General features: G+C 40.9%; 1 protein-coding gene across 2 annotated transcripts in view; it reads left to right on the top strand.

The window, feature by feature from the left end:
• The window catches only part of Kiaa0586 (KIAA0586 ortholog), a 94,354-nt gene that overhangs the window by 62,964 nt on the left and 11,271 nt on the right, over positions 1-20,119 (top strand). For both annotated transcript variants that reach the window (XM_075947849.1, XM_075947850.1), the window contains exons 28-29: positions 2,836-2,987; positions 5,059-5,167. In XM_075947849.1, coding sequence (XP_075803964.1) covers positions 2,836-2,987; positions 5,059-5,167 — 261 coding nt within the window. The remainder of the gene's footprint in view (positions 1-2,835; positions 2,988-5,058; positions 5,168-20,119) is intronic.

Below are 20,119 nucleotides of genomic sequence, written 5' to 3'. Positions count from 1 at the left end.
TTGGATTTTTCTACTTGTTTGTAGCCTCTTTCTGATGCATCAGAGACTAGAAATGCAGGTCAAACCACAGCAAGCTGCTGCTGTACTGATTAGGGTTCCTCATATGGAAATTTTGACTTTCAGTGGGATTTCATAATTGTCTTCATATAGTTTCTACTAATTTTGTTAATATTTTATAGTTTTAATCATGATAGTATAATGTTACAATGAAAAGAAAAGCTAATGGCTTTGAATATTTATAGTGTCCAGTCATGGCACCAAAGACTCTTATTAATTCTCATAGTTATTTTAGGAACACCAATACTTTTTGTTCTGTTGGTCTAGTAGACTAGAATCTTTGGTATTTATCATATCATCAGCAAAAAACCTCATTTTTAATATTTTTCTTTCAGCATTAAATATGCTAATTCTCAGTTTATTTGCCAGTCATAGAAAAATGGGCAAATGACATAGGACTAGAAAAGGGAATGCCAGAATTTTAAAAAGCAAATCTACCACCAGAAACATCAGTTACTCTATATTTTGTATGTTATTGCCATTATTTTAATTAATCTTACATAGTGCTGGAGAGTTAGCCAGGTAGCTCTTCATAATTGCTTTGTACATATTAACTACTAGAGAGGTAAAAATTAAAGCTCGGTGGATATATTTTGCTTTGTGCAAAGCCCATTAAAAACTTGAATTAACATAAAACATCAATCAGAGAGTGATTATCTGTTATGTCTAGGAAATTGTCAGCTGTTTGATTCCAGTGAAGGTGATTGCCTTTAACATGAAAATGTCTATGCTGTCATTAGAATATTTCATTTTAAACAATTTAGTTCATGAATAACTCTTAAAGTCTTTCACATTGATTAAATGAATTATGCTATATTTAAAAGATAGGCATTAATAAGAAAAACAGAATTTTCTTAGAACTATTTGTGGAAGGAGCTGGCTGGCTCAGTCTGTGGAGCACTTGCCCTGAAAGCATGAGGGCTGGGAGGAGCGCACACAAAAGCTCGCGTGAGGCTGGAGAGATGGCTGAGCGTCCAAGCTACTTGCTCTTGCAGAAGTCCTGGGTTTGCTTCCCAGCATTCTTGCCTCTGGGTACCAGATATGCACATGGAGCGCTATATACATGCAGGCCACTGTGAATGCACATAAAATTAAAAAAAAACACCTCTTTTTTTTGTGGGGGAAGTATGATGCCAAGGATGGTGGTATGCACTTGTAATCTCAATGTTGGGGCAATAGAAGGATCTCTTCCGACTTGTTGATCAGCTAAAGTAGCATAATTCTTCAAGCCAAAGGGAATCTTATAGGAGATTGACAGCATTCCCAAGGATGGAGACCTGAAGTGGTCCTCCAGCTTCTACACAGTCAAGCACACATGAGTATGTGCACCTGTGTAAACATGAGCATATATGTATTAAAAATATTTTGGGAAGAACATGAAATGTGAAGTCTAAAATTAGAAGTTGTTCTTTAAGTCTTTGTTGCTTCTTAGCTTCTAGATAACTCATTGGAGAAGTGCTGTGTGTGAGACCCTTTGGTGTATAGAGAAGAACACAGGCTACAGTGATGTCACCTATGTAGATGACTCATTGAAGTGCTGTATGGGAGAGCCATTGGCGTATAAAGGACAGCACAGGCTACAGTGGTGTCACTCTTAGAGATTTTTCTGCTCTTTTTACTGATTTGATTGAGGTGACATTTAGATTAGAAAAGAGGAATATGGTCATTTGAAGAAAAATACAACAAAACAGAGCTGATTGATACCAGCCTTTTCTAGCCAGGAATTGCCCAGTACTTTAATTTAGTATTGCTGTTTTTCTAGTGACATGTATTTATTGTACATACGATTAGATTTTGTAAGAACTTTTTTTTTGTTTGTTTGTTTTGGTTTTTCAAGACAAAGCTCTCTGCGTAACCCATCTAAGCTGTCCTGGAACTCCCTTTGTAAACCAGGCTGGCCTCAAACTCACAGAGATCCAACTGCCTCTGCTCCCAAGAGCTGGGATTACAGGGATTACAGGCCTGTGCCGCCGCCACCTGTCTTTCATAAGAACATTTTTATAACTATATTAAATTATTATACTACATAATGTAGTTTTTGTCAGTTTGACACAGTCTAGAATTATCTGAGGAGGGAGTCTTAGTGAGAGATTATCTAAATTAGATGTGGCTGTGGGCGCTTATCTGGGTCACTGGAAGGCCCACCCACTGTGGGAGACACCAGTCTCTGGATGGGGCCTCCTGGGTGGTGTGAGAATGGAGAAGATAAGCTGAGCAGGACTTTCATGCCTTGTTCATTGCTCTTGACTGTGTGTCATGTGACACATGCTTCCCATTCCTGCCTCCTGACCTCCCCACAGGGACTGACTGTTACCTGGCACCATGAGCCAAGTCAGCCCTTTCTCCCTTAAGTTACCTTTTTCACAGCAACAGGAAATGAAACTAAGACACCCTCTGTCTTCCCTCTGTCACCCTTCCTCCTGTTATCCCCTTCTGGGCAAGATCACCTTTTAAATAAAAAGTATCATTGAGTCTGACCTTTTAGTGCTAGAAAAGGTAAGTGGGAATATTGTGAGCTGTGGGGGAGGGATAGACTGCATGGATGATGTTGATTGGTCCTTACTTGGAGTACTCCATAGATCTGTTTGAACATAGCTCATTTTTACATTCTCTGTGGGTTTTGGCTTTAATGTAAATACAAGCTTAATACCAGGCATGCTGTGAGGTTTACTGCTGTTTCTGAGTAACGCTTAGGAATGCTGCTAACTGTAGTTTGTTGTTTGTTATTTTTCTAAGATAACTCTGACAGTTTAACTTTTGTCTCCATGTTTGTTTTAGGTAATGTTTGTGAAGATTCACATGTCAGTCATGGTCCAATGAATATAAAGGACTTGGAGTTGCAGCCCTGTCCTAGCTTTGTTCTTTCTGTAACACACACAACAGCAAAAGGCAATGATGCCGATTCAGGAGCAGCTGAAGACTTTTCTCAGGTACCAAAGCAACAGCGTTTGTGCTTTACTTAAAATGAGAATTGTAACTGTGAGTTCAAGGCCAGCCTGGTCTACATAGCAAGTTCAAGGCAAACAAAAAACCAGACTGAGTTCAGTCCCTAGGACATTTCTAGGGGATAGGAATGGCAGAAGGAGACAGGGTCTTACCATGTAATCTTGACTGGCATGAAGCTCCCTGTGAAGACCAGGCTGGCCGCAAACTCAGAGAAATCCTATCTCTGTCTACCGACTGCCTCAACATGGGCACCATCTTCTAGAACATTCTTGAAGGAGGAAGGTGAGAACTAACTCCATAAGTGGTCCTTTGACCTGTACATGAATGCTGTGGCAGACACAGTCCCCTGCCCACGTATATAAAATGTCTGACACCTAGTGAAGTTGCTGTTATCATTTATATCTTTGTGACTGTATAAAACCCAACTCAGTAACTTAAACGTATTAAGTGTTTGATGTTTATAGCTTTAAAATATATAAAGTATAATCCGTGAAAGCATAACAGTTTCATAATGAGTGAAACCAATTGCCCATGAAATCTTCTATATTAAAAAATTATGATGATTGTTCTTGAAGATCTTAATCTAAATAAAGGCTCATGGTAATAAATACGATTTTGTATTCATGATTAGCAATTCATTCCTCATTGTGAATTAATTTATTCAATCAGTATTCATTGCATGGTGTTTTACAATATTGCATGGTATCAAGGAAGAAAATTAAAAATATATTATAAAGATTGCTTATGGAATAAAACATATAGGGTTTGTTGTTGCTAATCTGTGTTCAAGCAAAGATCAAAAAAAGCTAATAAATATGCTAATAGTGTCTGTATCAAAGAAAATATTTTTTGATTAAGAGGCAAGAACTTGCTGGATGTGATAGCAAAAGCACTGCTTATAAAAAAGAGAATTAAAAAAATTAGTTTACCGAAAGTAAGAACTTCTGTTCCCCCAGAATAAGAATTTCTCCCCCAAATACAGTATTAAGAAAATAAAAACACAAGTGGTAGAGTGGGAGAAAGGCAAATCCAGAGAATAAAAATGAACTAAAGAATTCAATAGTGAACAGTGTAATTTAAAATGAACAAAAGATGTACAAGTAGTAAATGAGCGTGCATCAGAGACTAGAAATGCAGGTCAAACCACAGAAGGCTGCTGCTGTACTCATTAGAAAGCCCACGTCCCGGGGCTGCCGTGCATTTGTTGGCAAGGACGTGGAGCAACTGAGCTCTAGTCCATTGCTGGCTGCGAACACAAAGTGATACAGACATAGAGCTAACACGCGACCTATGCGTTTTACTTCCATAGAGGATTTAGAACAGATGAGTGTCCATAGGAACTTTATATTTGTAGTAGCCCCAAATTGGAAGCAACACAGTGTTTCTTAAATGAGACTGGACAAAGTGTGTTAGGTTCTGTATTCTAGAACACCACGACTCCCAGTGCGCTGTGAGTGTAGGGACTCTTGAGATGGACGATACTTTACTTGATTTTTTTTTTGACAAAAATTATGTTGAGTAAAAGCTAGAGCCTTCTCCCCACAAAAATATATCCCCAATGATTCCACTTAATAAAACTCTAGCCAAATACAGGAATGAGCACTTGTGATCCTAGCACTCATGAGGCTGAGTCAGTGGATCACAGATTTGAGGCCTGTGTGGGCCACACAAGCAGACCATTCCCAAAGGAAGAGGGGAATTAAAAAAGAAAATGAAAGAAAACCTAGAAATGCAATCTACTCTGTAACAGAAAACATCTCAGGTGTTGGCTTTGAATGGTGGGAGAGGATGGAATGGCTGCCTCTGCTGAACGCACTGTCTCTGCATTTGCCACTCGGAACCATGCGTGCCATGGCCGCAGCATCTCTGCATTCGCTGAGGAGGATGCTTCCAGGAGGTGTGGACCTCTTCACACACTCGCTGTGCGTTAAGTCAAATGACAAATTAGCTCTTTGAAAGCAAGCCAAATTATTAGATGTTTATATAATATAACCAATTTAACTCACATTTTTAACTTAAAAATAATATTATGGCTTTATTTCTTAAATTCTTTAGTATCAGCAAAAGCAAGACACAGACATTAAACAAGTGGAACACAAGCCAGTACAAAGACATCTAACTGGTATAAGAAATAAACCGGACAGTTCACTTTCACAGTGGCAAGGTAAGCTATTGTAACAAATAGTGATGCTTCATTTAATATTTTTTTTAATTTATTTATTTATTAAGGATTTCTGCCTCCTCCCCGCCACCACCTCCCATTTCCCTCCCCCTCCCCCGATCAAGTCCCCCTCCCTCATCAGCTCGAAGAGCAATCAGGGTTCCCTGACCTGTGGGAAGCCCAAGGACCGCCTACCTCTATCCAGGTCTAGTAAGGTGAGCATCCAAACTGCCTAGGCTCCCCCAAAGCCTGTACGTGCAGTAGGATCAAAAACCCACTGCCATTGTTCTTGAATTCTCAGTATTCCTCATTGTCCGCTATGTTCAGCTAGTCTGGATTTATCCCATGCTTTTTCAGACCCAGGCCAGCTGGCCTTGGTGAGTTCCCGATAGAACATCCCCATTGTCTCAGTGTGTGGGTGCACCCCTCGCGGTCCTGAGTTCCTTGCTCGTGCTCTCTCTCCTTCTGCTCCTGATTTGGACCTTGAGATTTCTGTCCGGTGCTCCAGTGTGGGTCTCTGTCTTTGTCTCCTTTCATTGCATGATGAAGGTTAATATTCAGGAGGATGCCTATGTGTTTGTCTTTGGATTCACCTTCTTATTTAGCTTCTCTAGGAACATGAATTATAAGCTCAATGTCCTTTATTTATGGCTAGAAACCAAATATGAGTGAGTACATCCCATGTTCCTCTTTTTGGGTCTGGCTTACCTCACTCAGGATAGTGTTTTCTATTTCCATCCATTTGTATGCAAAATTCAAGAAGTCCTTGTTTTTTACTGCTGAGTAATACTCTAATATGTATATATTCCATACTTTCTTCATCCATTCTTCCATTGAAGGGCATCTAGGTTGTCTCCAGGTTCTGGCTATTACAAACAATGCTGCTATGAACATAGTTGAGCATATACTTTTCTTGTATGATAGGGCCTCTCTTGGGTATATTCCCAAGAGTGGTATTGCTGGATCCAGGGGTAGGTTGATCCCGAATTTCCTGAGAAACCGCCACACTGCTTTCCAGAGTGGTTGCACAAGTTTGCATTCCCACTAGCAATGGGTGAGTGTCCCCCTTTCTCCACAACCTCTCCAGCAAAGGCTAGTGTTTTCGATTTTAGCCATTCTGACAGGTGTAAGATGGTATCTTAAAGTTGTCTTGATTTGCATTTCCCTGATCGCTAAGGAAGTTGAGCATGACCTTAAGTGTCTTTTGGCCATTTGAAGTTCTTCTGTTGAGAATTCTCTGTTCAGCTCAGTGCCCCATTTTATAATTGGGTTGATTAGCCTTTTACAGTCTAGTTATTTATCAGATCAAACTTGTCCTGAAAACGAACATATAAATATATAATGAAAATACTTTTATATGAATCTCACCCTTGTCTCTGGGAGTTATTTCTTTTATTTTCTCTCATTTAGTGTATTTAGATGGAGAACCTAGTACTTGACTCTGAGATTTGTAGCTTTTATATTTAACCAGCAGCCAGTATTCCTAAGTGGGTTTTAAAACTGTTAGGCACTGTTTTTCCTATCAAAGTTACTGCTATTAATATGCCCTGTTAAGGCCGTTTAGTGTTATATAGTGATGTGGACCAGCTCTGGAGCTTAAAAACAAGTGGTTCTCACATTGCATGCCGCTCTGTGAAGTTTCCCGTGCTCTCGTCAGCAGTAAGGCATTTGGTGTTTTCTTTCTGTTTCTGCGAGGCTGTTGGCCTTAAGTTTCATGTCCCTGCCTACTTGTTGTTCACGTTTCAAGTAACCTAGGTTCTGAAGTGTAGGTCACTCTGCACCTAAGTGAGAGGTGCCTGAGATTGCACTGCATGTAGTCTGGGCTTTCACACTTACGTCTCCCTCTGTTCTGTTGCTCCAGCCTCTCAGGACTTTCCTCCCTGATCATTTTCTTAAGTCAGCGTGCAAAGTAATAGGTTTCATTATGTATAGCATCTTCCCACATACTGTCTTGTCTTTGGGCTTTTTAACCCCCTTCCCTACTCCCCTTTTCTCCATGTTGGTCTCCTTCCTCCTCCCTTCCTCCTCGCTATATGCCTTCATAGCAAATGCATTCTGTTATCTTCTTGTCGTCTCTTTTCTACCTCCTCCTCTCCTATGAGACTTAATGTTCAGCGTCCTTAGACGTCAGGAAAACGCCAATTATAACTACTTCTTGAGCTTCCGTCTCACTTCACAGAACAGTTACCGAGAAGCTGAGTAAGCAGCAGACTCTGGCAGGGATGCGAGGGAAGAGCCACCCTTATCTACCCCTCTGTGTGTACGGCCTCAGCGTTCACTGTCGCTAGGAAAGTGCGCCTGCCCGTTTGTCCACTAGCAGACTAGTGGCTGTGAGAACAGACTGACAGTGCGGCCTCACATCGGCTGGAATGCGGGGTGGAGGCTGGGGAGATGGCCCGGCGGTGAGATGCTTGCTGCACGAGCGTCAGGACTGGAGTTTGACCTCCACTCCACAGTGCAGCCAGATGGTCCAATGAGTGTTAACTCTAGCACTGAGTGGCAGAGACAGGAGAATCCTGGGGACTCATTAGCAAGTCACCCTAGACAGCCCAGCCTCAGAAAATAAGGCAGAGGAGAGATTTAAGGAAAACATTCTGACCGTGTCAGTTTCTGGCCTTCCCCACAAATACACACCAGTTTACACCAGCACACTCACTCCCTGTCCTACATACGCTACAGAGAAAAATGAAATCATGACATTTGCAGCGGAGTGGACAGAGCTGGAACTTACTAAATGAAGTAACCCAGACACATACTCTATATTTTCTCCCATGTTGGGAGCTGTGAACCCCCAGATCCTGAATTTCTTGTAAAAGCAGGAGACTCTCAGGAGTTCCTGATGGCAGGGGAGTGGTTTCTGGTGCGTTTGGCTGGGGCGTGGCTATCAGTTCAGGATCTCTATATAAGCGGCTCTGGTACACAATAAGGGGGGCATTCCTGTTTCAAGGATGGCCCTTGTCTCTGTGAGTCTTTGTGTGTTTAAATCTCCAGGCCCTTGCCCAGCTCGCGAATGGTCCTGTAGTGCAGACGTCGCAATACGGGAGTAGTACCGTACTGTCACACAGTACAGAAGTAGGTACCATACTGTCAGGCAGTACAGGCGAGCAGTACACTCGCATAGATCACAATTTTATATATGTCTCAATTACTGTTGTATTGCTGTAAAAAGACACCATGACCAAGACAACTCACAGAAGAAAGCACTTAATTGGAGTTAGCTCGTTATCATGGCAGGAGGCTTGGCAGCAGGAGAGCAGGTGTGGTCCTGGGGAAGGAACTGAGAGCTGCCTTCTGATCCACAGGCAGAGAGGAAGACACTGGGCTGGCCTGGGCTTTTGAAACCTCAAAGCTTACCCTAGTGACACACCTCCTCCAACAGGCCACACCTCCTCCAATAAGGTTACACCCCTAATCCTTTTTAAATAGTTCCACTAATAGGGGATCAAACATTTTAAACTTAGGGGCCTACAGAGACCATTCTCATTCAAACCACCACAGTGTGTGTGTGTGTATTTACGTTTTGAATTTTCTTTTGTGTTATGAATGTTTTACCTACATGTAAGTCTGTGTATCATGTTTGTGCCTGGTGACCCCTTGAGCCCAGAAGAGGGCATCAGGGTGTTAATCCCCTGGAACTGGAGTTACAAATCATTGAGTTGCAGTATTGGTATTAGGAATCAAACCCAGGTCTGCTGGAAGAAAGCAAGTCTCTTAACTACTGAGCTATCTCTCTAATCCCATTGAATATTTTTTTTATGTACCACACTAGTTTTAAATTATATTTTAGAATCTAATGAATTCCAATTTTGGAAGATCATAAATTCAAAGCCAACCTGGGGTTACATGAAGAATTTAAGGATCCTGTCTCAAAACACAACAACAAAAATGTTGCTAATAAAACTCTTCTGATGATGATTTTAAAATTATGGCAAATAAACATTCCTAAGATAGTAAGACTGACTCAGAGCCCTATTGCATATTGTAATCATTTGTGGTCAATATAATGCAGCAAGTTTTTTTTTAAAATTTTAATGTCTTAAAATTGAAAATTTTGTTTTCTTGATGGATCGTTATCTATAACAAGCAATCATTTCCATAGGGAAATGTCTTTGGTAAGATTTTGGGCCTGCATCCCAGGTAATGTGACATTGTTTTCAACTACAGTGTATGTGTGTGACCAGAGGATAGCAGTAGTTATATTTTTGTTGACTTATGGCTATGTTATTCAGTAATAACTAGCTGACATTTAATAAGTGAGTAAATTTCACTATGAAAACAAGAGAAACCAAAATATTTGCTAATAGGAAACTGTTGTTTTACAATACGTTTTCACTTTATGTCCCTGGCTGGCCTCGAGATCTCTATGTAGACCAGTCTGGCTTTGAACTAGTGGAGATGACCTGTGTCTATCTTCTGAGTGCCACCATGCCCAGGCCAGGAGGAAGTTCTACTTAGAAGTTACTGAAGGTGAGCTTAGTGTTTTTGCATCAGACTTTATATCTAATAAAAAAAGATAGCCAGACGCAGTGGTGCATGCCTTTAATTCCAGTATTCAGGAGGTAGAGACAGGGAGATCTCTGTGAGTTTGAGGCCAGCCTGGTCTACATAGTGACTTCTAAGACATTCAGAGATACATAGTAGGACCCTGTCTTGGAAGAAAAGAAAAGAAGGAAAGAAAAGGTTAGGTAAATAGGTCTGTTTGAACTTTGACTAAGACAAGACCCAGTAGGCTTTAAGTAAGTCATTTCCATAGATATAAAGTGTCACTCCACAGTTGATATCTATCTCTGTACAGAGTATTCTTGAGTGAACATCATTGTCTTGGCACATAGTCAGAACCTTTTCCCATAAAATGTGTGTATTTGGTTTATTTTCCCCCTCTTCTAAAATTTTAAAACATTTCCAGACATTTCAGAGAATAGGAGAGGCAAAGGGCCAAAATATTCCCTGGGGCCCTTACAACCTTGTGACCTTAAAGGAATTCAGTCCTATCTCCTGTGCACAGAAGTCTTGAAGACAAGGAATTTGCTCCATCACAAGGGAATCAAAACCACATCTTTTCTGGCAGTAAATGTTTCTTAGATTACTCAAATCCTAATTATGGCTATTTTACAGTGGAGTTACCATGTATTTTACTTTGAAATGCATAGTAGTTTAGTGTATGTGTGTATAAAGAAATGAGGCAGATTACTAGAAATACCATCTCCTTCAGTGAGCTGGTCCCACTGAAAATAGATGCAAAACATGGCGGGACATATGTGCTTGACTGCATAGCTGAAGAATTGCTAAGATCTTGTTTTATTTCCAGGTTTTAACATAAATAAACCACATTTATGATTTGACAGGTGATATCTTTGGAGTAAATATAATAAGATCCTTTCAGGCCAGGTGTGGTGGCAGATGCCTTTAGTCCTAGCGTTTAGTGGACTGACACAAGAGGTTAATTTGGGCTAGTCTCAAAACACAAGGAATAACAAATCAATAATAATGATTAGATCTTTTCTTTTGTTGCTGAATTTATTGGTTTGTTCTTTGACTCCAGGATTTAAGCTGCATTCTTGAATCAGTTTACTAATCATGGGTCCAGCACTTTTTCATGAAAGCAACTTCTTCAAAAGGTGGATTTTTGTTTCTGTTTTTTACCCCTTTTCTCTGTCTTAGTCAGTGTTCTATTGCCTTGATGAGATACCATGAACAAGGTTATTCTTATAAAAGAAAGCATACCAGGCAGTGGTGGCACACACCTTTAATCCTAGCACTCAGGAGGCAAAGGCAGGTGATCTCTGAGTTTGAGGCCAGCCTGGTCTACAGAGCAAGTTCTAGGACAGCCTGGAATACACATAGAGAAGTGCTGTCCTGTGGGTGGGGATGGAGAGAGAGAGAGAGAGAAAGAGAGAGAGGGAGGGAGAGAGAGAGAGAGAATATTGGGGAGTTGCTTGTAAGTTCGAGGGTTACTCCATTATCATTATGGCAGGCATGAAGGCTGGTGCTGGAGAAGTAGCTGAGAGCTACATCCTGATCCATAGGCAGCAGGCAAAGAGAGACCTTGGGCCAGGTATGGACTTTTAAAACCTCCAAGTCTACTCCAGTGACATATTCCTCCCAATCCTTCTCAAATAGTGCTACTCCCTGGTGACTAAGATTCAACTATATGAGCCTATGGGAGTTGTTCTTTTTCAAACGACCACACACTATAGGTTAACTTTGACCATTTTTTTTTCTGTTTAGGTTAACTAATATAAACTAGGTCTAAACCCATGTATTTATGAACTAGGTGACAATTAAGTTGTGTAAAGTAGTGTGGTAAAGTCATCACTTCAAAAATATTTTATTTCTTGCATTTTTCAAACTATTTTAAGATTATAAAGGAGACACAACAAGCAGAAGAGCAAACATACAGTGCTATAGTCATGGTGGGGAGTTAGCTGTTTATGATTAAATGCTAGGGCAGATTAGCCTGTCAATCACAAAGTTCCTCTGTTTTCTTGTAGAATATTATATATATATATATATATATATATATATATCATATATGTGAATTGTGAAAGTAATTTGTCAAGATCCATTTACATTTTTGTGGCAATACACTTAGAACACCCCATACTTCTTTGGCATTGTACCCAAAATTTACTGGCTGGCCATCTTACCCTGGTTCTACCACAGATTGTGATTCTAACTCAGGGTGTGGGAGAATTAGAAAATACAAGGTTTCTGTCTATTTAGAAGATATTTCTGTGTAAGAAAAATAATTTTATTTAATAAAATGATTAATTTTGCCTTTGAAATTGAAATATAGCTAAAGTCGAATCCTTACCAGAGTTATCATTATCTTAGTAATTTTAACTCTATAACGGAACTTTTTTAAGTGTACTTTTCTGGTCTTAAGGTAGGGTGGCCACTTCAAACCACATGTGTGGGGAAGTATAGCTCAGTGTTAGGACGTCAGCCTGGTGCACAGGCCTGAATTCCATTCCCCGTCCAGAAGCAAAGCACAGAACAGACATGTGGGTCTCAGAGAGAGATGATGGGTTACAGACTATCAAGCACCAGAAATCCATATATTCAAACTGGTAACAAGCACTATCTGAGTATATTTGTCTTCTACAAATCTCTACTTTCCTAATCTAAAATTTCCAAAGTCCATATTCCTCCAAACAAAAGCACAGTCAAGCTTATCATAGCAATACCCCACTCCTGGTACCTTCTGTTTTAGTCAGTGTTCTATTGCTGTGAAGAAACATAACCATGGCAACTCCTATAAAGGAAAGCATTAAATTGGGGCTTATTCACAGGTGAGAGGTTTAGTCTGTTATCATCATGGCAGAAGGCATAGTGGTATGTAGGCAGACATGATACTGGAGAGGTAGCTGAGAGTTCTACATTTGAACTGGCAGACAGCAGGAAGAGAGAGACACTGGGCTTGGCTTAAACATTTGAAATCTCAAAGTCCATCCCCAGTGACACACTTCCTCCAAGGCCACACCTACCCCAGAAAAGGATACACCTCCGAATAGTCTTACTCCCTCATGACTATGCTCTTATGGAGCCATTCCTATTTAAACCACCACATCATCTTTGTGTTTCAGTTTATGTGAGGATATCTGCATACAAGCCGGAGTGTAACCTTATGAGGAAAGACTCTTCTCTGGAACATTCATGGGTTTTAAAACAGATGATTTTTTTGTTTTGTTTTTAAAGGAAGTTAAAGATTTATTTATTATGTATATAGTGTTCTGCAGTATGCCTGCAGACAAGAAGAAAACACCAGATCTCATTACGGATGGTTGTGAGCCACCATGTGGTTGCTGGGAATTGAACTCAGGAACTCTGGAAGAGCAGCCCAGTGCTGAACCAGTTTCTGTATGAAAATTTATGCCTTTGATTTAAAAGAGGGGGAAATACAGATCATCTAGGGAAAAAAAATATACAGTTAAGTCAGTTGTTTAAGAATGAACTAAATAGAAGGCCAGAGAGCTGGCCCAGCCATCCCTGAGCCTGGCCTCTTGTTCAATCCTCAGGACCTGCATGGTGAAAGGAGAGAACCAACTCCCTAAATTTGTCCTTTGCCCTCAATATGTGTGTGTTGTTTGCACACACACAGCAAATGAGTGTATAATAAAAAGATTTAAGGAGGGGTGGAGAGCATGCATAATATATTATCTAAGATAGAAATGTGCATGATTATGTCCTTTAAAATGGACAGAGTCCATAAAGGATTACATGAGAATATAATAAGCCATGCAGGTGGAGGTCAGAGGATAATTTTCAGGAATCAGTTTTCTCCTTCTACTGTGTGGGTCCCGGGATTAGACTCGGGTCGGCAGTTTGACAAGAACCTTTCCCTGCCGAGCCATCTTGCAAGCTCTCCAAAACCACTGATGTAACTGTGTATAGATTGACAGCATCTGTGTGTGTGTGTGTGTGTGTGTGTGTGTGTGTGTGTGTGTGTGTGTGTGTGTGTGTAATTAATGAAGTAAACAGCCCTGGGAGTAGGGAAACTGTCTCTAGGGCACCTAAACCAAGGGATGGAATTGTCACTGCTGGTAGCTACTCTCCAAGTTTGTGAGGGTCTCTTAACACAGCATAGCCTTCCTCCACAGAAATTAACTACAGTTACAAGTTAACATGTTACCAATGCTTCTTTAGTTTTCTGGATTTTGAGACAGGGTTTCTCTGTGTTAACATCTCTGGCTGTCCTGGATAGCAGTCCATGACTGCCTGTTCGCACCCTGGGAACCAGGAGGGTTGTTTCCTTCAGTTCAGCAGCAGAGCAGCGCAGCAGTGGGCGTGGGCTCTGCTTGCAGTGCTAGGCATGTCTGTGTTGGTCTTGGTGTCTGAACAGATGTGAACTTTTCTAATTTAAAATGCAGATTCCAGGCTTCACCTTGACACTGCCTAATGTGGAGGCCAGCTTTGCTGGTGCTCACAGTTCTGATTCAGAAATGGAGCAGTTGACTGACTCTGTTGGTTTCTGTGACTTTGTGCTTCTGTTGTAGACACAGAATAGAGGCAGTGCAGTCTGGAGTCAGGTCGCCTAGGTTCACACCACAGCATAACCTCTCTGCTTTTCTGATCTGGAGTATCATACATGCTTCGTTAGGTTGGTATGGTCATTAAAGAACAGATTCTCTTATTTTAAGACATGATATTATAGAAGACACATATTAGGAACTAAGGAAGTAGTAGCTATAATTAGCATGACTGTGTGGAGGAAATTGCTCCTCTTTTCCCCACTTACAATGTGCAGCTGCTCCTTTAACAGGTAGGCATTGAACCTGTGCTAGTTCTGAGCTCTAATGTTGGTGCCAGAGTGCCAGCAGGATCTGTGTTCTGTGTGACTTTAGGCAGGTACATTGACTTTCCATGGCACATTTGTTCTTCATGAGTGATCTTAAGTCATGGCTAGGTATAGCATGTTTAAATTTATATTGCTATATGTACATACTGGATTCTTCACAGTTCCCCTTTGACTTGTACAGTGTATAGTTAGATCTTGCAAAGTTGACTAGCAAGGATGCCTTTTATGTTATAATCATATTTGTTGGCAGGCACTGTTTTAGTAAATTGTATTCTGTCAGCAATTCTCCTGTGTGTGCATATTTTATACACGTGAGTGCATGTAGGAGGCTCCATGGGGAGACTAGAGAATACCCTCAGGTGTCCTTACTTCAGCTAGGCTAACTGGTCAGAGAGCTTTCGGGATCTGCCCATCTCCACCCACATCCAGCCTTTCTGTAGGTGCTGGGGACTCAGCGTGTGCAGCGAGAACTGAGCCATCCTCTAGTCCCAGCTCTCAGGTTTTTAAATCCAAAGAGAAAGGGATTACTCAAGGCTCGGCAGGCATGTGTAGACTGTGGCACCCTGGTTCAGTCCGATTGTCAGCTCAGAAGCCACAGGGGGGACATGGGTTACTTCTTCCTGTTACTGTAATTGCAGTGATGCTCTATTATCTATGAACCCAGGAGAGTGCTTAGGTAGCAGGTTAGTTCTCTCGGGAGCCTTTCATGCCATCCTAACTTAGGCGGCCCTGGAAGTCTGTGTTGGGTATTTTCTAATTACTGTGTCAGCGTGCTCAATCATCTGACTGTGCCAGTTTCCTGAGAGAGTGTAGTTTGTATTCCTCTTAAGGAAGAGCACAGAATTAGTTTCTGTATACCCATTATTTCTGTGGTACCACAAAATATGTATATTTTGCAATTGAAATATTTATTTTTGCCAAACAACAACAAATCCCCCACCAAGGTCAACACCGCTTCAAACTGCAATTAATGAATATAAGAATTTGGAAATGAAAACTTTGTTTAGTGTGAGGAAAAATCATTCTCTCAACTGTATCCACACGGCTTCTTGTTTGTGTCAACTGAGGGTGACTGTGTCTGCCTTCTGTGAATTCTCTGGGGCAGGGGTCTGGCTTTGTTGAATGAGCCAATTGTTTCTCTTTGTGTTGCCCATCTGGTTTGTATCAGACTGTTTTCACAGCCAGCAAGTGCTGCCTTCCCTTACCCTGCACTCTGGGGCTGTGTGCGTGGACAGCGTGCAGCAGGGCCCGTGCAGCGGGGCCTCAGCTTGGAGCTGTTATCAGAGGACTGGTGATGCAGAGCCTGGACGGGCCTTATTCCCATTGGTGTCATGTGCAGGAGCAGAAACCCAGCCTCCTTCCCCGTGCCTGAAGCTTACAACAATGGCAGATGGTCCAGGCTCCCGTTAGGACATGGAATGTTGTTGTTCTCATTTTCTAGTGGCTTCCTGTGTGGGAAGGCTCAGTTTTCATTCTTTGACTCCTCTAAAAGTTACCAGGTCCAGCCCTAGGGAGGAGAACTGGTCACGGTGTCAGATTTAATTTTTCTTCTCAAATTTAGTGAGAAGTGGTTAGTGTCGCAGAAATCACCATTAAGACAGCACAGATGATGCCATGGAGTTTCAGTGATAATCGCAAGCCATAGTTGGTGAGAAATTTTCATATTTAGGAAGGGGCTGCATCTCAGAAAATGGGTTTTTTGTCTGTAGATTATATAAACTTTAGCTCTAACTTGCTTTGTGAATGTTAGTCATTTTGCCTTCAGCCCCTGTAGCTGCCAAATGTCACTTATAAGAACATTGCAATAGAGACGTTTTCCTGCACTCTGTGACCGGGTTTAGTATTGTCAGTTGAAATCACAGGAATTAGTGTAGAGTAACAGTGACAGTTATGTTCGAGTGTAGTTACAGTGCCATCCCCCAGCAAACTGTTTTGCACAAAAAGTAAAGCATGTGTACAGAACATATTAAGATTTCAGAAGGCCGGGCGATGGTGGCGCACGCCTTTAATCCTAGCACTCGGGAGGCAGAGGCAGGCGGATCTCTGTGAGTTCGAGACCAGCCTGGTCTACAAGAGCTAGTTCCAGGACAGGCTCCAAAGCCACAGAGAAACCCTGTCTCGAAAAACCAAAAAAAAAAAAAAAAAAAAACAAAAAGATTTCAGAAATATTTCCAGATTAGTTAAAATTAGTTTGTTTTTATTTCCTTCTTGTCTTTTTTTCTTATATAGTTTGTTTTTAATTATGTCAAGTAGCTAGTTGTCAAAGTTTAATGGATAGTAAGTTATGTGAGAATCAATATGGCAAAAGTAATAACTCCTCTTTGCTTCTGAAGGGCTTGTGCATACTACGCTAGAGTTTAAGGGAGCATTTGGTTGGTTGGTTTGTTGTTTTTAAACAGGGTTTCTCTGTGTAGCACTATCTATCCCGGAACTCGCACTCTACACCAGGCTGGCCTCGAACTCAGAGATCCACATCCCTCTGCCTCCTGAGTGCTGGGATTAAAGGCATATACACCTCTGCCTGTTAGAAGCTCCTGTTTGTATTCAGTTTAGCAGTAACAATGTTAAGTCATCATCAGAAACAGTTAAAAACACAATTGTATTCCACCTAATTGCTGAAGCTAACCTATTGGTTTTTCCCAGTTTTAATTTTTTATGTATGAATAACACATATGCACAGAGAAAAAGTACTGTAGCTCAAAAAAACAGCCCAAGCAGACCACACTTGCGTAGCCAGTGTCCCAGTGCAGAGAGCCGCATGTGGCCCCAGGGTCCTTAGTTCCCTCTCTGTCATATCTTCCACCCACAAGGATGCAACCACTGTTCTGACTTCTGTTACTTTTTTAATTTTGCACTTTATGTAAATGAAATAATACAGTGCATGGCATCTATCATGGGTGTTGTGTGATGTTTTACTCTTGATTTTCTTAGGGCCACCACCCGGCTCCCAGACAAATCCCATACGGATACTTTTCTTAGTTAAAAACTTGTGGCCTTAGCTCGGCTTGTTTCTTGACCACTTTTCTTAACTTTAATTATTCTGTCTACCTTTTGCCTGTGGGCTTTTATCTTTCTCTATTTCTGTATACCTTTCCTTTGCTTCTTTCTCTGTAGCTTGCAGTGTAGCTGGGTGACTGGCCCCTGGCATCCTCCTCTCCTTGTTCTCTCAGAGTTCTCCTTCTGTCTATCCTCTCTGCCTGCCAGCCCTGACTACCCTTGCTCCTGCCTCGCTATTGGTCGTTCAGCTCTTTATTAGACCATCAGGTGTTTTAGACAGGCACAGTATCACAGCTTCACAGAGTTAAACAAATGCAGTGTAAACAAAAGTCACACGCCTGAAAATAATATTCCCCAACACATAGGCAAATCTATTGTAAACTTTTAAAGATTCTTTTCTTTTTAGAACTGTTATGGGATGCTTTTCTAAAGAGTTGTCTAGGAGGAATTTGTTTTAGGAGCTGTCTCACAGGCTCTTGAGCCAACAGGAAGTCCGCCGTAGATAAAGCTGTCTACTAAAACATGGTTTCTCAGTTCTCAACCAGATTTTAATGATGGAATGTCCCTCTAGACATTCTTGCCCCTAAAAGGCAAGCAGACCATGTCATAACAATGCAGAGTAATGCATTTACGTACTTAACTGCTTTTTAATGAGTTCAAATAATTAAATGTACATTATTAAAGTAAATCATGGTCTGTATTGAGAGTAGATGGTGAGTCGTCAATTTCCTGAATTAACCAGTGACTTCTTGGCAGTTGGATAGAAGCTCTTGTGTTACCAGATGCTATTCTGAAAAGTGCTATTATTTGAGTTGATGTACCTACTTAGACACAGAGCCAGCAAGCGACTTAATTCAAAAGATTGCTTGTTTTAAAACACTAACATTTTTAATGTATTTTTAAATACCCTATTAATAGTCTTAGATTTTGTGTGTGTGTGCAAACTCAAATTTGTATTAAAAATGAATCTTTCTTGAGTATCTTTAATTTTGCCTCCTTATTTGCTTTAAATTCTGAACATTCATTTCAAAATCCTTGCTTTGTTTTAGGAATGAAAAAGTTTGTGTTTTGAGAGGCTTCTTCCATATATCCCTGTTATATAGTTAAGACTTGTAGGCGTAATTTTTGTCCTGTGAACCAAATAACCACACAGGGACTTATCAGTTATAAATGCTTAATCTATAGCTTAGTCTGGTTACTGACTAGCTCTTGCAACTTAAATTAGCCCTTATTTCTTATCTAAGTTCTACCACGTGGCTCACAAAGTACCTTTTTTTTCCCAACACAGCGTGTTCATCCTGCTTCTCCCTGCGGCTTCGGTTGACTCTGCCCTTTTCCATCCCTGCACTTCCCCCACCCCTGTCCACAAGTCCCACTTAACCTCTTCCTGCCCAGTTATTGGCCATTTAGCTCATTATTAAACCAATGAGAGCAACACATTTTCACGGTGTACAAAAAGATTGTTCCACAACACACAGCCTTGCAAGTTGTTTTGTTTAATAATATTGTATGATAGATTGCTTTGTTTTAGGTTTTAAAAACTGGTTTTGTGTGGTTGTTTTGCCCATATATATGTGTGTGCACCATGTGCCTGTTGGCTGTCCAGAAGACATTAGGTCCCCTGGAATTAGAGTTGTGGATAGTTGTAAACCACCATGTGGTGCGGGGAATCAAACCTGGCTGCTCTCCAAGAGCAGCAAGTACTTTTAACCACTGAGCCACCTTTCCAGCTCCTTTTTATTTTTATTTGAGAGAGAGAGAGAGAGAGAGAGAGAGAGAGAGAGAGAGAGAGAGAGAGAGAGAGAGAGTTGGTGGGTGGGTCTTGTGATGCTGGGAATGTGGTAGGTAAGCCCCATACTACTGAACTATACATATTTGTACCTCATACTCTACCTTACTTTTAATTAATATTGTAAGGCTACAAGACTGACTGGTTACTTAAAAGACTAAAGTTCGGAAATAAGGTGTTTGGGAGAAGCCAAGTACGGACAAGTGGTCCATCCCAGGAGACCCCTGTGTGCCTTGATGAAGCACTTCAACAAGATGCTGGCTTCCCTAGCCCAGAGTTCCATTTCCCAATGTAAGGTCACTAGCTCTTTATTCCATGCTAGCTTCAGTCCTCTATATAAAAGCTAGTGAGTCTGTTCTAAGTTATACTCACGGTATAGATGCACTTATGCATTATGTAACTCACTTTCCAGTCAGTACTACCCACTGAAAATTCCTATAGAAATGTATGGATCAAATAGACATGTCATTCATCCTTTGACTACAATACCAGGACATGTTGATTTTTTTCCATTTTGAGCAGCAGGATAAGGAGCCTACAAGCCTGGCACTGGCTCTCAGATTGTACAGACCTGACTCTTAGGCTATCTTTCCTCTTGTAATCCTGAGCTGTAAAGCACAGTGGGCTCTCCAGCTCCTAACACACAAGAGCTGTAAAACTACTTGTCAGAATAGATTGCAGTCAGCTCCAACACGACACAATGGATTATCTTATTGTTGGTGGTATTATTATTATTATTATTTAATGGATTCTTCCTTAGTTTGAGTGGAGAGGTATTTTGTATTTTTTTAAAAAGGAATTCTCTCATTCTTTCTAATATTAAAGTTTTTTATTTATTTTTATATTTTATGTGTATGTGTAAGTGCAGTGT

This window comes from Microtus pennsylvanicus, chromosome 14, assembly GCF_037038515.1.
Source record: "Microtus pennsylvanicus isolate mMicPen1 chromosome 14, mMicPen1.hap1, whole genome shotgun sequence".
NCBI lineage: Eukaryota > Metazoa > Chordata > Mammalia > Rodentia > Cricetidae > Microtus > Microtus pennsylvanicus.
The sequence above is the reverse complement of the archived record's forward strand: the minus strand, read 5'-3'. Positions and strand labels throughout refer to the sequence as shown.